Genomic DNA, 15,545 nt, shown 5'->3' with positions numbered 1-15,545 from the left:
GTGAAAAAGATCATAATGATAAAGCAAAATACCAAATCTCACAAAAGAAATTTAAAGATATCTACATGAAAACATGGATTAGAGTGTATGCTTGCATCTTATCAAATCTCCTTCAAAAACTAAAGATTTCCTTACATTCTAAAACTTCAGCTACATTTTGAAATGCAAAACAGCTTAAAAATAGCTTTTGGAGGTCTTTTAATTATAGATCAATAAGTGTGTCTGAGTGCAAAATCAATTATTAATTTATGTAAGCTGAAAAATTGGCATATTTTATAAAGTTGAGTTCTATCTTCAGAGTGGTCCTTGCATTTTGGAAACAAATTAAATGGATAATGCAATCTTTCTGAACCTCTAATGTTTCACTATTTTAAGAAGTATTCACCACTGAGTTCACTAGAAATTCTGAACTTTGACATGTGTAAAATATAGTATGAACATTAAATGGAAACATATAAATGCTAAGTTCTCAGACTGTAATTCTACAATCTGGTTTACTGTAGTTTAAAATGTTACTATATGGTAGAAAGAGATGAAAATATTTTCCATAGTATCTAATGTTTCCTCACATAAGGTCTAAAAATGATTTATCTTTTGGTTAAGTAAATCTCTTTAAACTATGTAAATCTTTTTTTCCTCTGGTAGATATAAAATAGAAATGAAGAGATGAAATAATGCAGTAACAAAGGGCCATGCTTGGTGGACATAAAAAACAATCATCAAAGAAGGGAAAAATACAAGCACATCTTGATTCATACTATACATAAATGGCACCAATGATCAAAAATGCATGCAGAGTTCAAACAGACTTATTTTTAATCTTTCTTCAAAAGGCAAAGTAGTAAATGAATATGAATAAACTGAAAATGAATCAGCAATAAAACAAGTGAAATACCATTAACCACTTGCAATATTAATATTGCAAGAAAAGGAAATCATAAATTGAAATGATGCAGTTTTATTCAAAGTAACTTCTTTAAATATAGTTTATTTCAGCATCTAGCTAGGGCACATTAATTTAATCTAGATAAGAATCTGGCTTTTTTTGTTTTCTTTTTAAACATTCCTCCTCGGTGTTATTTCTCCATTGCTATTTAGTGCAAAGCAGTCATTTCTCTGTCTTCTCTTTCCTAACAAGATTCACCACACTTGATAGAAGCTGAAAAGCTAACATGCTCACTACAATTTCAAGTCTCTCTTGTTAATAAGAGTGTGGCCATCAACCCATACCTGAGGAAGGTGGGCTGACAGCTTCTGGGATATTTTTGTTCCCTGTCGAAAGGAAACAGATATGAAGAAAATATATTTTCCCTCTTGGATTTTTGACAAAATCTTGAGTGGTCAAGATGCTTGGGGCCAACTTGCTCCCAAAAGAGGAAGATGCAGAGAATCTCAGAGAAGATGGGCTATTGAACCAACCAGGAACTCTATTCTCTAAGCAGCTTTTACTTGAATATTCTTGTGCCAGAGAACAACTGAGTGTTGGTTTACCTTTTTATTAATTAAGAAATTCAACCGTGCATATATCCTAAATTATTTGGCCTCCAGGAACACTATATATCATATAGTATATATGTTAGTCATTCAGTCATGCCCGACTCTTTGCAACCCCATGGACTGCAGCCCACCAGTCTCCTCTGTCCCTGGGATTTTCCAGGCAAGGATACTAGAATGGGTTGCCATTTCCTTCTCCAGGGGATCTTCCTGACCCAGGAATCGAACTGGGGTCTCCTCCCTTGCAGGTAGATTCTTTACCGACTGAGCTATACCTTAGATAATCATGCCTGATTTTCAATAACTTAAAAGATACAATTTTCTTTAAATTGTAACATTGCAAAAATGTTCCATTTTGAATACTGAGTGATTAATCACAAAATCAATGCAATAAAATAATGCAGTATAATTCACATATCTGAGATTGCCTTCTTTCTTAGTACTGTTTCTTTCCACCTTGGTTTTCAGCTGCACTTTTTTTTTTTACCTCCCCGACCCCCACCCCCCCCCACCCGCCGCCAGAATGCTAATAGTAAAACAAGAAAGAATGTCCTGGTTAAAGAGGAAGAAGGTAGAGTCACAGAGCTTACTCCCCCGTTTGGCTCCCAATTCGTTTTCCTTTCAATAACTCTTAAGTGAAATTGCAGAACACACATTTAAAATCACTTTTTTAGTCTCAGAGTGGAAGCAAAAAGGCCTTGAGAGAAGAAATCAAATTGATCTTTTACCTATGGGGTTTGCCACAAAGTTCAATCAGGTTTTCCCATAAGATGTTATGAAAAACCTGAACAAATATTTTAACCAGCCCCATACATTCTGGAGAAGAATGGCAAAATGCAGGTCAATATGACCTTTTCTAATTCTCTACCTTCCAACTCGGGTAGTATACAGATAACCACAGGGGATCAATACATATTTGTTGAATGAATGAATAAAGCTTTTAGACCACTGAGTTGCAGATTGAGCCCAGGCTTATTGTTGTTTTTGTAGCAGGACTTTTCATTATGCAAAGATGTCCTTCCTACAAGCAAAGGAGCGGTATAACATAAAATAGTAAATGCATATATTTGTGGAGTCCCTGTTATGTGCAGGGCATCAAGCTAGGCATTTCCAGGGGAAAATGAGTAGATAAGATTCAGTCTGTCAAGAAAGAATGTTTTTTAGTAGGAGAGACAGGATACAAAGTTAGCAACCACAAGATACATGCAGAAAATAAATGACACCAGATAAGTTAAAAGCATTTTTTAAGAGCAAGTGTTTGTATCATGTAAGGAGGATCATATATGAAGAGACCATTGAGACTGACCTTGAAGGAGGGATTGAATTTCAGAAGGAGAAACGTGAAAGGAAGAGTTTTTGATGGAAGAGATGATAAAGTTATTCTGAGTAAAATAGTAGCCCACTTTTCCTTAAACTTCAAAAACATAAAGAGAACCAAGCGAAATGAAAGTGCAAAAGTACTCGAAGGTTGTATTTTGGGAATCTTTGAATGCCACAAAGAATTCTGATCTGGAGATCCCCTCAAAACATATCCAAAATCAATTCAAATTATTTAGCCTAAATGAAAAATTTGAAATACTTTCCATAAAATAAAAATACATTTGAAACAAGTCTTTTGATTTTATTATGCCGTGTAGCCCGACAGGCTCCTCTGTTGATGGAATTTCCCAGGAATACTGGAGTGGGTTGTCATGCTCTCCTCTAGGGGATCTCTTCCCCACCCAGGGGTTGAACCCACCCAGGGATCAAATCCACTGAACCACGTCCGCTGCAGCTCCCACGTTGTAGGCGGATTCTTTACCGCTGAACCCCTGGGGAATCCCCTGCAATACAATGGTGCTTTAGTCACTAAGTCGGTGTCTGACTTTTGCGACCCCATGGACTGCAGCCTGCCAGGCTCCTCTTTTCAAGAGATTCTCCAGGCAAGAACACTGGAGTGGGCTGCCATTTCCTTCTCCAGAGGACCCTCCAACCCAGGAATCGAACCCAGGTCTCCTGCATTGCGGGCTGATTCTTTACCTACTGAGCTATGCGGGAAGCCCCAGTAGTGTTCGCTAGTAAATAGAAAAGCTGTTTGCATTAGACTTCACTTTGTAATATTGGTAACTGAGTCCTCAGCTACCTTTTTTAAGAGTTTAAGAAATAAGATAATGGTTGATATGTTTATACGTACTGTAAATTGTCTGTAAAAATCATGATCATTTGATGCTCATTTTTCTATTAATTTGTTTTTATTGAAGGATAATTGCTTTACAAAATGTTGCTGTTTTTTGTCAAACGTCAAACATGAATCAGCCATAGGTATACATATGTCTCCTCTCTTTTGAAACTCCCTCCCATCTCCCTTCCCAACTCATCCCTCTATGTTGATACAGGGCCCTTGTGTGAGTTTCATGAGCCATACAGCAAATTCCCATTGGCTATCTCTTTTACATATGGTAATGAAATTTCCTTGTTACTCATTCCACACACCTCACCCTCTCCTTTCCTCTCCCCATGCCCATAAGTCTATTCTCTATGTCTGCTGAGACCTAATGTTAAACTAAAGAAAGTGAAACATAGAAAGTAAGACATACTACTTAATGTTTTAATTCTTCCTTTCACACTAATATTCAAATGCTAAAATATGAGATTTATGATAAATCTTTTCTTTTAAAGAATCTGATAACAGATTTGAGGAGAGCTATGAATAATGTCCAAAAAAAATTGATTTTCAGCAGTACATCTTAGTTGGAATATGTCTGAAAATAAAAAATTGGTCAAAGTTGTATAGAAATAAATTGCCCTAATTTGCCTGTACACTACAGTATCAGCTGTTTTAAAAGTGGAAAATCTATGTTTGTCATTAAACAGTTTGACAGTTTGAATCCTGCATTATAGAAAGGAAGCTCTAAAACCAATGTGATCTTGTGAGGAAAACTTGTAATTTTTCATCTCTAGAACCAATGTGATCTTGTGAGGAGAACTTGTAATTTTTCAGTAAATGATCTGGAAGTTTTGAATTTAAATTTGTATACTGTTTTGTGTATATGAACTTTGCCCTGTGTCTGAATAAGGCTAGCCTTTCAATTTGACTATTTCTTAGGTTTCATAGACAGTATCATGATGAAACTGATTTTGAAAATCAAAGTAAATTTTATATTTGAGTAATGGGTTAAAATATTCTCATTAATAAAAATTCAAAAGAATTAGATAACAATTTTACCCTTTGAAAATGTACCTTGTATTAAAATAGCAAAGTAAAATAACAACACCATAAAAACATTTATGTTGTTGCTAACTTTTGGTAAAAACATAATAAGATATATTCATTATTATTGATATTAGCCATGTGAATATATTTAAGTTTTTTATCAGTTTACTCATTTTTCATATATACCCTGTCAACTTTCAAAATGGATTTTCAGCTGTTCCTAATAAAGTCATTCAAACAATGAAAATATTAAAGTACAAGAAGCAGAGAGAAAATCTAGAAGGTTGAGCACAAAATTATATTGGTGCATCCTGGAAGTTCAGGAAAAAGGGAACACATAATTAGAAATGATTATCTTATAATTATTGTACAGTTATAATTAAATGGATACTCAGATAAGGAAAACAGATTGATATTTTGTGCTACATCTTAAATAGATATACAAAAGACTCATGAATAATTTTTATACAGTTATCTCTACTCACATATGAAACCTAATAGCTAACTGTTACATAATACTGTCTATATGGCATTGTGTGGTCTAGAAATCTAATTTTATAGTGACTCAAGTAGGTATATGGTCAGAGCTCAGACAATGTCTGAGAATGGCTGCCAAATAGACTATCAATCTCAAGTATCATTTGTCTCAACCAGGCTTAGGCTGACTATATAATGAATGGTTCAAAATGGTGTCTGCTGATGCTAAACATTGCTGACTTTTTGTTATAAAATGCTTATAATCAGAAAATCAGCCAATATCAGCAGAGGTGTGTTTTGGATGCACTGACAGGCAGATCCAAAACACTCCTTTGAAAACAGCTTCTGATCTCTTTATGGAACAAAAATAGTTAGGTAAAGATGCAAATTTCTGCACTATGGAGCATGGAAAGAAGGTCATTTAATGTCATTTTTAAATTTTTGTCTGTGGTAGTCATTATTTTTCTTTTCACATACTTTTAAATGATATTGGTCTTGGCTGGGTTAGTTTGGGTACTTTATCTACTCTGTCTTTGATATCATGAGACAAAATTTCCCTAGAGATTGACCAGTATCTTTTATTTTATTTCCATGTGGAAGCCAGTCATATAATTGTTTGAGGTCATGGGCTTTGTGTTTCTACTGGCTGCTGTCCATCACTGAAAGAACTCAGTCATTAATAGAATACCCCTTCTACTGAGAAGACCTTTGTGAAGCTTCCAGTTGCCTCTAGAAGATCCTATGATATTAAGTAAGAGTTCTAATGGACATACTAAAAATGAGCATTCATATGTCACTGACAGTAAGAATTGTGTTAAATTGGTTTCTGTTGCAAGGCTTTCTTTGAATAATTTTACCCAAGCTATCAAGTCCATCCAGGCCTCAGGCTTATGTTCTTTAAACTGAGAGATTTTTTTCTACTTAACAACTTACAAGTTCTTTACTGGTAAAACTGTGACAGCACTTTCTTTGAAGACATCAGTAGGGTGGATGTAACAGAATAGTGTTTGATCACAATATAAAACCTGTTTTTGTCACTTAATTACTCATGCTATGAAAGATGAAGGTAATAAATGTGACAAAATAATAATTAGTGTAATTAGCAACAGGTACTGAGTTACTTAAAATATTTCCCCAAATACCCCTTACTTTTGAATTCAAAGAGAATTTCAAATCTTGTACATTTATGCTTTATTGTGGTTTAAATTTTTAAACTTTTAAACTAAATTAATGAGGTAGATTATCTTCATGGAAACTATATTGGGGAAAGCGTTTATTAAAATTCATTAACTTATTCAGAATACAATATAGACTACAACCGTGCTGACAACAGCAGGGAAGTTGTTTTGATTATGAGTATGGATCAAGCAATCAGCAAAGGCTTACACCAACCAAGTCACCATCAAAAGCTATGGCAGCTTTGAGACAATAAAACATCTTAGTAAGAAATAACCTATATTGCACCATTGTTTTTTGAAGCGTATATCATGATCTATGCTTATGTTTATATATGCTAAAACTTGTTTAATAACTAATATTCCCTACTCAACTGTAAGTCCCCTAAATGCAAGAACAATGATTTTTGTACCCAATGTTTAAGCACTTCAGATTGGTTCATAGCAGGTGCTTGACAAATGTTTGTTGAATTAGTGGGTAAACATTATTGGGTGAATTTTGAATAAGTAAATTGAATGTGAATCTTTATTTTGTGTAAAGTATTTTGAACTATCATTTTGATGTAGTGAATAATTTAACTCCAGTCTTTTGACACCAGTGGATACTTTGATTCATATCTGGTTTCCATTACAAACATTATGCTTTTTTTTTCCCTTCAGACCTAAGAGCAGTAATGATTTTGCATTTTTTTCAGTTCTTTGATCATTAACTCCTTCATTCCCTAAGTAGCACTCTTTCAGTTTGATATCTATTTTCTTAGTGGGACTCTGACTACTAAAAGTGTTAATTATTTTTCCTGTATTTTGAAAAATTGCAACTGCAAGCTTGGTTTAATTTGGATACTCATTTACATTTAATAAACTTTCCTTTTATTAAGAAATAATATTACCAACTACTTGTAACAGTTTTTACTATATGAAATATTGTCATTTTCAGTTTTAATGTTTACGGCTGTTTCTGCCTGTAATACTATAGTGAAATGGATGAAAGATTAATAACCAAACTTTCAGAGTATTCAGTCTGTGGAGAAGCTGTGACTATTTCCTTTCATATATTACAGTATTGTTCTATCATTTGAGATCAGTATATTTTAAATAAAATTCTTTCATACACCTCCTATAACTTTTAAAGTTGTACATTAAAGAAAATTTTAGGTAAGTAAAGACAAAAAAAATGAATATGTTTTACATTATTTTGATTCATATATAATCATTTTTCATACTATATATTTACTATCATTTAAAGTAGAATATAACAGCTAAAATCATACTAATTTAAGTACTTTTAATATACTAAAGGAAAACAGACACAAAAATAATATTAATATATGAAATTAATGTTAAAGGATTTAAAAAGACTGTGGAATTATTTTTTAAAAAAATATTATTTTTATCACATGCATTTATTTCATCAATGCATATCAGGAGAAAAGTATACAAGAAAAAATTAAATGAAATAATTTATGTCTTTAATTACCTACTTATATATACTAATGAAGTCATTTTATAATAAATAAGTAAAGGTTAACTTTGTGTGTGTGGTTTTTTTTTTTTTAATACTGACAGTTTTGCAACCTGTGAAACATATGGAGTGGGTAGCCTTTTACTTCTCTTGGGGAGCTTTCCAACCCAGGGATCAAACCCAGCTCTCTCACATTGCAGGCAGGTTCTTTACCAGCTGAGCCACAAGGGAAGCCAAGGATAATGGAGTGGGTAGCCTGTCCCTTCTTCAGCAGATCTTCCTGACTCAGAAATCGACCAGGAGTCTCCTGAATTGCAGGCGTGTTCTTTACCAACTGAACTATCAGGGAAGCCCAAAGAAATAAAGGTTAGCTGGGTGTTTTTGTTTGTTTGTTTTTAAATACTGACAGTTTTACAACCTGTGAAACACCAGACACTTTAAATTGTAAAATGCTATTTTGGTTAGGAAATTTATTTATTTACAAATGACTCTTCCAACCAAAATGTGTGTGTGTGTGTGTGTGTGTATTTAAGTCTGCATGTTTGTGTGTGTATATAAGTGTGATTCTTCCTTTTCATAAAATTATACTCTCATAACTTTTAGGCAAATTTTTGATAAAAAATGTTATTACTTTCCCAAAATGGTCACTGTTTCAAAAATAGAACAATGGGTAGTACATCACATCTTCTGCAACAAGACAACTTCTGAAACTGGAACTGCCCCTGACATTTCGTCTGTGGATTATTTCTTGGGATGAATCAGGGGAGAATTTCTACAGAGGCCTAAAGAAAGATAATTTTTTAAAAGATCTTTCAAAGAACAGACTGATAGCTTGGTACAACTATTTGTCTCTCCTTTTTTTTTTTTTTTTTTAATTGCCTTAAACAACACTGGTACATGTTGAATACATTGGAAAATATGCAACAAATTAATAGCAAGATGAAAAGCAAATGAACAAAAAAAGAATAAAAAAGCAACTGATGTTATAGATTTTGTGGATATCAGTAAGTTTTCTTTAATCCAAATTGTTCTCTTTCTACCTTATCTTTAAATATCCATTATTGCTGCTGTTGTTCTAGTAATGACATTTTTATATCATCTTAAAGGAAAGAGCGTAGCAGGACAAAAAGCATTTGACAAGATACTGTTAAGTCTTTCCTGTCAATTCTCACTCTGCCACTCACCTAGCAGATGAAAACTTGGGCAAAGACGCTGAAATTCTTGGGTATTTAATCTGCAAAATGGACCTAAAAAATCCTGTTAAACGATACTGGTGCTGTTCTAAGAATCAAACAAAACAATACTCTGAGAGCTTTTGAAACAACTACATGCTAGGAAAAGTGTTATTTGAGCCACAAAATCACATAAGAAAGTGTTGTGTAATGTAGATGATATTTCAAGTTAGAATGTAAGGAAGCATTGCTCTCTAATTTAAAGCCAAAGTCATCTAGACTTGCCGCAGAGTGAACTAGTGAAGCATTTAGCTTAGAAATTGAGTGCTTTGGACTGCACATAACTACTTTAAAACTCTTTTAAATAAATGCTTCCATATCATCCATTTCACAGGATGGATCCCTGGTGAAATGACACTTCACATTAATAGCTAAATTATTGACCACTGTTAATGTGTTCCTAAACACAAAATGGATTTAAAGATTTTTAGAATAACATTGTTGGGTAGTAATTTAAATAAAATGTCATTTTAAAGACACCAGCATTGTGCACAGAATAGCAAACAGAAAACTGACAATTCATTCATTCGCTATCCAAAAAAATTATCAGGAGCAAGTGCTGTGAACGTTGCGGTGCTAGGTACTCAGATTTTTCAAAAGGTAAAAGACAATGAGTTTTTGGACTGGAAGGGACTATATGATGGGTCTGGTATCCCTATTTTACAAGGGAGTAGTTGAGGTATGCAGAAAATGTACAGAAAATGTGATGGGTCTTCTGAGATAGAACTCTGACTTCTGGATAGAATAAGCAGGAATATTTTCAATGGAGTTATAAAAATGCAAATTACAGATGATTATTAAACATTTTTGAAATATGTTCCTTTTCCTAAGTATTGGTGCAATCATAAGTAATTTGAGTATTGTGTGATTTCATTTTGCCCATTGGATCTCCATAAATCCTGCTATTTTTAAAATTTCTTAAAATATAGAAGCAGTCACAATTCTCCCCAACTGAAACAGCATAAACTTTTTAATGGTCTCATTTTTAAGTGTTCATTTTATGTTGAACACATTATACAAAGAAAATGTAAATTAAAGGACCACAATCTGTTTTCTTTAGCTGTATAGTGAGTGAAAGTCACTCGGTTATGTCCTACTATTTGTGACTCCATGGACAGCCGCTCGCCAGGCTCCTCTGTCCATGGAAATCTCCAGGCAAGAATACTGGAGTAGATTGCCATTCCCTTCTCCAGGGGATTCTCCTGACCCAGGGATTGAACCCAGGTCTCTTGCATTGCAGGCAGATTCTTTACCACATGAGCCACCAGGGTGTGCAAATATTTACTCTTAAGAACTTTTTATAGAATGCTAGATGTCAATATTCAATTGAATATTTAATTATCTACTTGTCTTTATAAGGTAAGATTCATAGCCAAAGTGTTGAAAGAATCTAGAGGTTATTTTAAAAAAACTAAATTAGCCTATCTGTTTATCTGTCATCTAATTTTCAAAACTATTCCAGTTAATGATATTTAAGCAGGAATTAAGGAGATTAGGAAATTTGTTTAAGAAATATACCTGAATTCTAATCCAGCTGTATATGAATTTGGAATTCATACTCTTTCCACTTTTTTTCAGACATGGTGTTTCAATTAATTATTTACTATTGCACAGCACTCTAAAAAAAACCCTAAACTGCAATTAAAAAATTGAACATATTTAGATACAATTATGATTTGCTTACATAAAGGTACCAATGAAACTATAGTCTGAGGTTTTATGCTTTTGTGAAATCATAAAATTTCAGAGCACCTAAATAGCAAGTGTACTTTCAAATGATATAATAAAATTAGTCATTCATCCTATATTTTATTTATTATAGCATTATTCTATATTCTTTTATTATTTATCTTGCATTTTCAATTTTTTTTTTTTTTTTATCATACATGACTCCATTTATTTAGAATGTTCAGGATAGTAAATCCAAAGTAGGTGAGTGGTTGCCAGGGACAGGATATTGGAGTGACTGCTAGTGGTTTCACAGGATTCTTCACTGGAATTAAACAGTGGTAATGGCTGCACAACTTTGTGGCTATTTTTATAAACTACTGCACACTTTAAAAGGGTGAATTTTATGTTATGTGAGTTACACCCTCCAAATAAAAACCAAAGAACCTGAGTTCTTACTGTATATCCTATTGTATTTCAGGACTTGTTTCATTGAGAACATTTCTCTACATCAATATTCTTAGAAAAAGACATAATTTATTTTTTTTTAAGAAAAAGACATAATTTAATAAAATTTTACCAGTATTTAATAAATCTCCTATTATTAGATATTTATCTGTATTGATATCATTGTGGGATAAAATCTTTCAGGTAAAATTGATTTCATGCATATGAACATTTTAGGAATTCTTTGTAGAAAGATAGTATATTTTAATTTGTATTTAAGTACTAGTATTAGCAGTGTGATGGTTACATTTTGTGTCAACTTGGTCAGGGTAGTGGTGACCAGTTGTTTGGTGAAACACCAGTCTAGATAAAGATATTCTGTAGATGTGATTCACATCTACAATCAGTTGACTTTAAGTAAAGGTGATTATTCTCAATAATGTGGGTGGGCCTTAGCCAACCAATTAAAGGCCTTAAACTGAGGATTCTCAAGGTAGGAATTCTACCTCTAGGTGCTAATATAGAAATCCTGCCTGAGCCTCCAGCTTGCTGAAGCACGGCACAGATTATAAATACATATATCCTTTCGGCTCTATTTCTCTGGAGAATCTTGACTAACACAAATAGTATATGCTTAAATTCTTTTCCCTTGTGGTTTATAGGCCATTTGCGCTTCTTTTGTAAGCTGTTTCCAACTTTCTCAGGCACTTGTAAGAATCAGTCAGTGCTGAATCAACCAATCAGTGGTGAATCTTTTCACCCATTGCAGGTGCCCATTCCTGCAACCAGAGGAATCCCTCTTGTAATTCTAATCTAAATTATGAGTTGAAATTTTGAGCATGTACAGCGAGCAGCTCCATACGTGAACTCCAGGAAAGCAGAGCATGACCAGTCTGGCCACTCCACTCAGTGCTGGTAATGGCATATGGCGACAGATTAGCAAAAGCCTCCAGCAAGGGCAAGCATCTTTGCTGCTGCTATGTCTCCTCTTGGGTGTTTCTGGCCGAGCCACGCATCTCTAGGGGTCTCAGTTCCTTGACCAGGGAGTGAACCCAGGCCATGGTGGTGAAAGCACCCGGAACTGGACCGCCAGCAAATTCCCAAGGACACATGTTTGGGTGTGCAGACGTCTACGGACGCACGGACAGTATAGCACCCTTCCTCACTTGGGTGACAGTGCCTGGAAGATGGCCTGCTGAACCCAAGGCACAGAAGAAGGATGACACACCCTCCTGGGCCCTGTTTCTGTGTGGCTATTAGGTTAAAATGGGAGGTGTTAGGGACTTCCCTGGTAGTCCAGTGGTTAGGGCTCCATGCTTTCACTGCCAAAGGTGTGGGTTCAATCCCCAATTGGGGAACTAAGATCCGGCCACCAAAAAAAAAAAAAAAAAGAGAGAGAGAGAGGCATTATAACTGTGGTAAAGAGCCTGAAGTCTGTGGCAAGACTGCAGGGTTCCAAGACAGTCTACCTCTTGCTACGATGTTGCAACTATGCTGACCTTGAACACGAAATCTAATTTGCTTTCTCTTCTGTAAAATCAAGATAATTAAGGTACTTACCTCAAAACCATTGTGAATGTCAAATGAGTTAATACCTGTAAAAGTGCTTAGAACAGTGCCCTGTACATAGTAAAACCTGTCAGCTATTAACTATTTAAGCTTCAGTTTTCTTTTCTGTAGAATGGGATTTATAAAGGAACCCATTCATCAAAGTGTTGATAGGTAGCAGTGCCTGCAAAACTACTGTAGTGGTGTTGCCTATAATAATGGATGATGAAGAAATAGAAAAACTCTAAAGAGTTACACACAAATATTGTTATAATCAGGATAATTTCTCTAAAAAGGAGGCAGTGCTTCTTGCAAGAAAAGGCAAGAGACTAAGGATAGAAAGACAGGGACTCCAGGTTGAACCTTGCTCCTAACTCACTGGGTGACCCTGAGAAGACCACGTGGCGCTCCAGCTCACCATCCCTCTACTGGAGCTCCGGGTCTGCCCAGCCCACCCCTACGGTCGCTGCTGCCACAATCAGGTGACATGTTCAGTGAAGTGCTTTAAAATGCTAGGAAATTTGTTTTCTGCCTACAGATGATGTTTCCTTTAAAGGATATTTTGCTTACAGATCACATTTTCCCTATGACCTTCTCTTGAAGAATAATTCTTAAAACACTTAAGATTTTAAACTTGGAGTCTTTTTGTACCTTAAAATAAAGGTTTATGTACTTAGAAATCGATGTCTGATTTTATTTTACTTCTTTAAACCTTAGGCCTAACATTCTGCTTGGAAATATGTTGAGAAAAATTTAAAAAAAATTTTTTTTTTTTATAATTTTCTCAAACCTTAGACTCCTTTAAAAGTATGAATATCTCATTTGAAAATATATTTGTCTGAAGGTCAGCAATTACTTTGGTTTTACTTTTTCTTTTGTTAAATTCAGTAAAAAATCATAACAAACACTTTTAATTTTAAATAAGCAATAATGACTATTACCATGTAGTGAAACTGGGGGGTGATTTTTAGTTTCTTCCTTATACTTTACTGTATTTTCCAAACTTTCAATCATAACTATTACTTGAAAGTGAGGAAAATATGTAATTTAAGATATATGGGGGGGAGTTCCTTGGTGGTCCAGTGGTTAAGAATCTGCCTTCCAATGTAGGGGTCTCCAGTTCAATCCCTGGTCAGGGACCTAAGATTCCACATGCTGCAGGGGAGCTAAGCCCACATGACAACTAAAGAGTCCGCACGCTCTAGAGCCTGTGCTCTGCAACTACAGAAAGACTGCTGGGATAGGTAACAAGGACTCAGCGTAGCTTAAAAAAAAAGTGTGGAAAAAAATCAAAACGTGAAATTAAAAAAAATTCTTTTACATGAATCTGACAAACTGTGAAACAAATATAAGGCAACGGAGTTTTTGGTTCAGACCTACATCCTAGGGTAGAACACCACGTGTCCAAGGAACATCGGGCTCCCTCTTCTGTTGCCCTCCAGGGAGATCTGGGATCCGTACTTCCCACTCAGGTGACATTCACATCTCACACAGAGTGAAGGGAGTCCTTTCTTACCTTCCAATGCATCATCTCCGACTTCCTCATACGTCTGCATGGTGGGTGTAGCCATACTGGGGGTAACTATAGCTGTAGCTGCCGGTGTTCCGGTCATAGCCCCACTGGGCGTAGTAGTTCTGCTACTGCTTCTAATACTGGTTGTAGCTATAACTGTACATTTGACTGTATTCCACTGGCTTCACACGGCTCGCTTTGGGGATGGCCACGCTCAGCCGCACTGGTTTAGACCCCAGTCCTATGGCTCCCTGGCACTCTGTCAGGGCTCGCTTCTGTTCCAGCTCATCTGTGAATTTCACAAAACCATAACCCTTAGACACGCCTGTCTGGTCCAAAACCACCTTGCCTCCCCGACAGGAGGGGTAGACTTTGACGAAGAACTCATACAGCATGCCATCATCCACATCTGGGGTCAGATCCCCCACAAAGAGGGAGTATTCAGGGCTGTTATCTGGCTGTTTCCCGTAAGTGGCGTAATTCAGTTTAAAACGCTTTGCAGGTGTGGCTCCTGGAAGGGGCTTCCCGTTGATTTTATGCAAACACTTCTCAGCTGTGGCCAAATCTGCAAATTCTACAAAGCAGTAGCCAGCCGGGATCCCAGTGAGGCGATTTCGGATAATTTTGACGCTCATCACTGTCTCCCCCACGGTAGCAAAGGCTCTGGAGATGAAGTTCTCATCCACGTAGGGCTCCAGGTCGCCCATCCACAGGCTGGCCGCCATGCCCGCGGCCCCGCCGGGACTCTGTGGGGCCCCCGGGCTGGCGCAGACGCGGGGGCCGCCGGGCCGGGACCTCCACGGAGCATGCGCCTCCTATTTATCTTGCATTTTCAATTTATGTTCTAAATTGTTAACCTGAACAGCAGTCCTAAATCTATTGTTCAACATAAATTTCTATAATTTAATTTGAGATTAAAACTCATGTATGTGTACTTGTGTGTATTTATATGCAAGGTTATAACAGATAAAATAAAATAAAGTAATTGTTTCTGAGTTCCAGCAAGTAGGCATGGTGATGTATTTACTTCATTTATTGAATTGTATTTCTGAGACAAGTAAATTAGGTTGTGACTATACATGATATTAAAAAATTTTACTCTAGATGCTTTTAACAGTCCCCTACATGATGCAGTCCAAATACACCAAGAGTAAACATTTCTTTGGTTGATAGGTTTTTCTTTATTTGACGTTTTTGGTTTCATTGGAATAGAAAGGTTAATCCTTTAGATCTCACAGAAACCAGGCATGCAGCTCATTTATTCTGATGGGAAAAACTTTTCAGTCTTGTTCTGTTTACCTATTTCCTAACCTTATTCTGACATCCCAGGCCTTTT

At 35.7% G+C, this 15,545-nt stretch overlaps 2 protein-coding genes across 6 annotated transcripts in view; both read right to left on the bottom strand.

Annotated features, from left to right (window-relative positions):
• Positions 1 to 15,545, bottom strand: part of CADM2 (cell adhesion molecule 2) — a 1,197,963-nt gene that overhangs the window by 663,100 nt on the left and 519,318 nt on the right. The window lies entirely within an intron of this gene.
• Positions 14,318 to 15,016, bottom strand: LOC122428818 (tRNA selenocysteine 1-associated protein 1-like). The gene has a single exon (XM_043448934.1). The coding sequence runs from the start codon at positions 14,932 to 14,934 to the stop codon at positions 14,344 to 14,346; it is 591 nt and encodes a 196-aa protein (XP_043304869.1). The 5' UTR covers positions 14,935 to 15,016; the 3' UTR covers positions 14,318 to 14,343.

This window comes from Cervus canadensis, chromosome 27 (assembly GCF_019320065.1).
Source record: "Cervus canadensis isolate Bull #8, Minnesota chromosome 27, ASM1932006v1, whole genome shotgun sequence".
NCBI classification, from domain to species: domain Eukaryota; kingdom Metazoa; phylum Chordata; class Mammalia; order Artiodactyla; family Cervidae; genus Cervus; species Cervus canadensis.
This window is presented reverse-complemented; position numbering and strand designations above follow the sequence as displayed.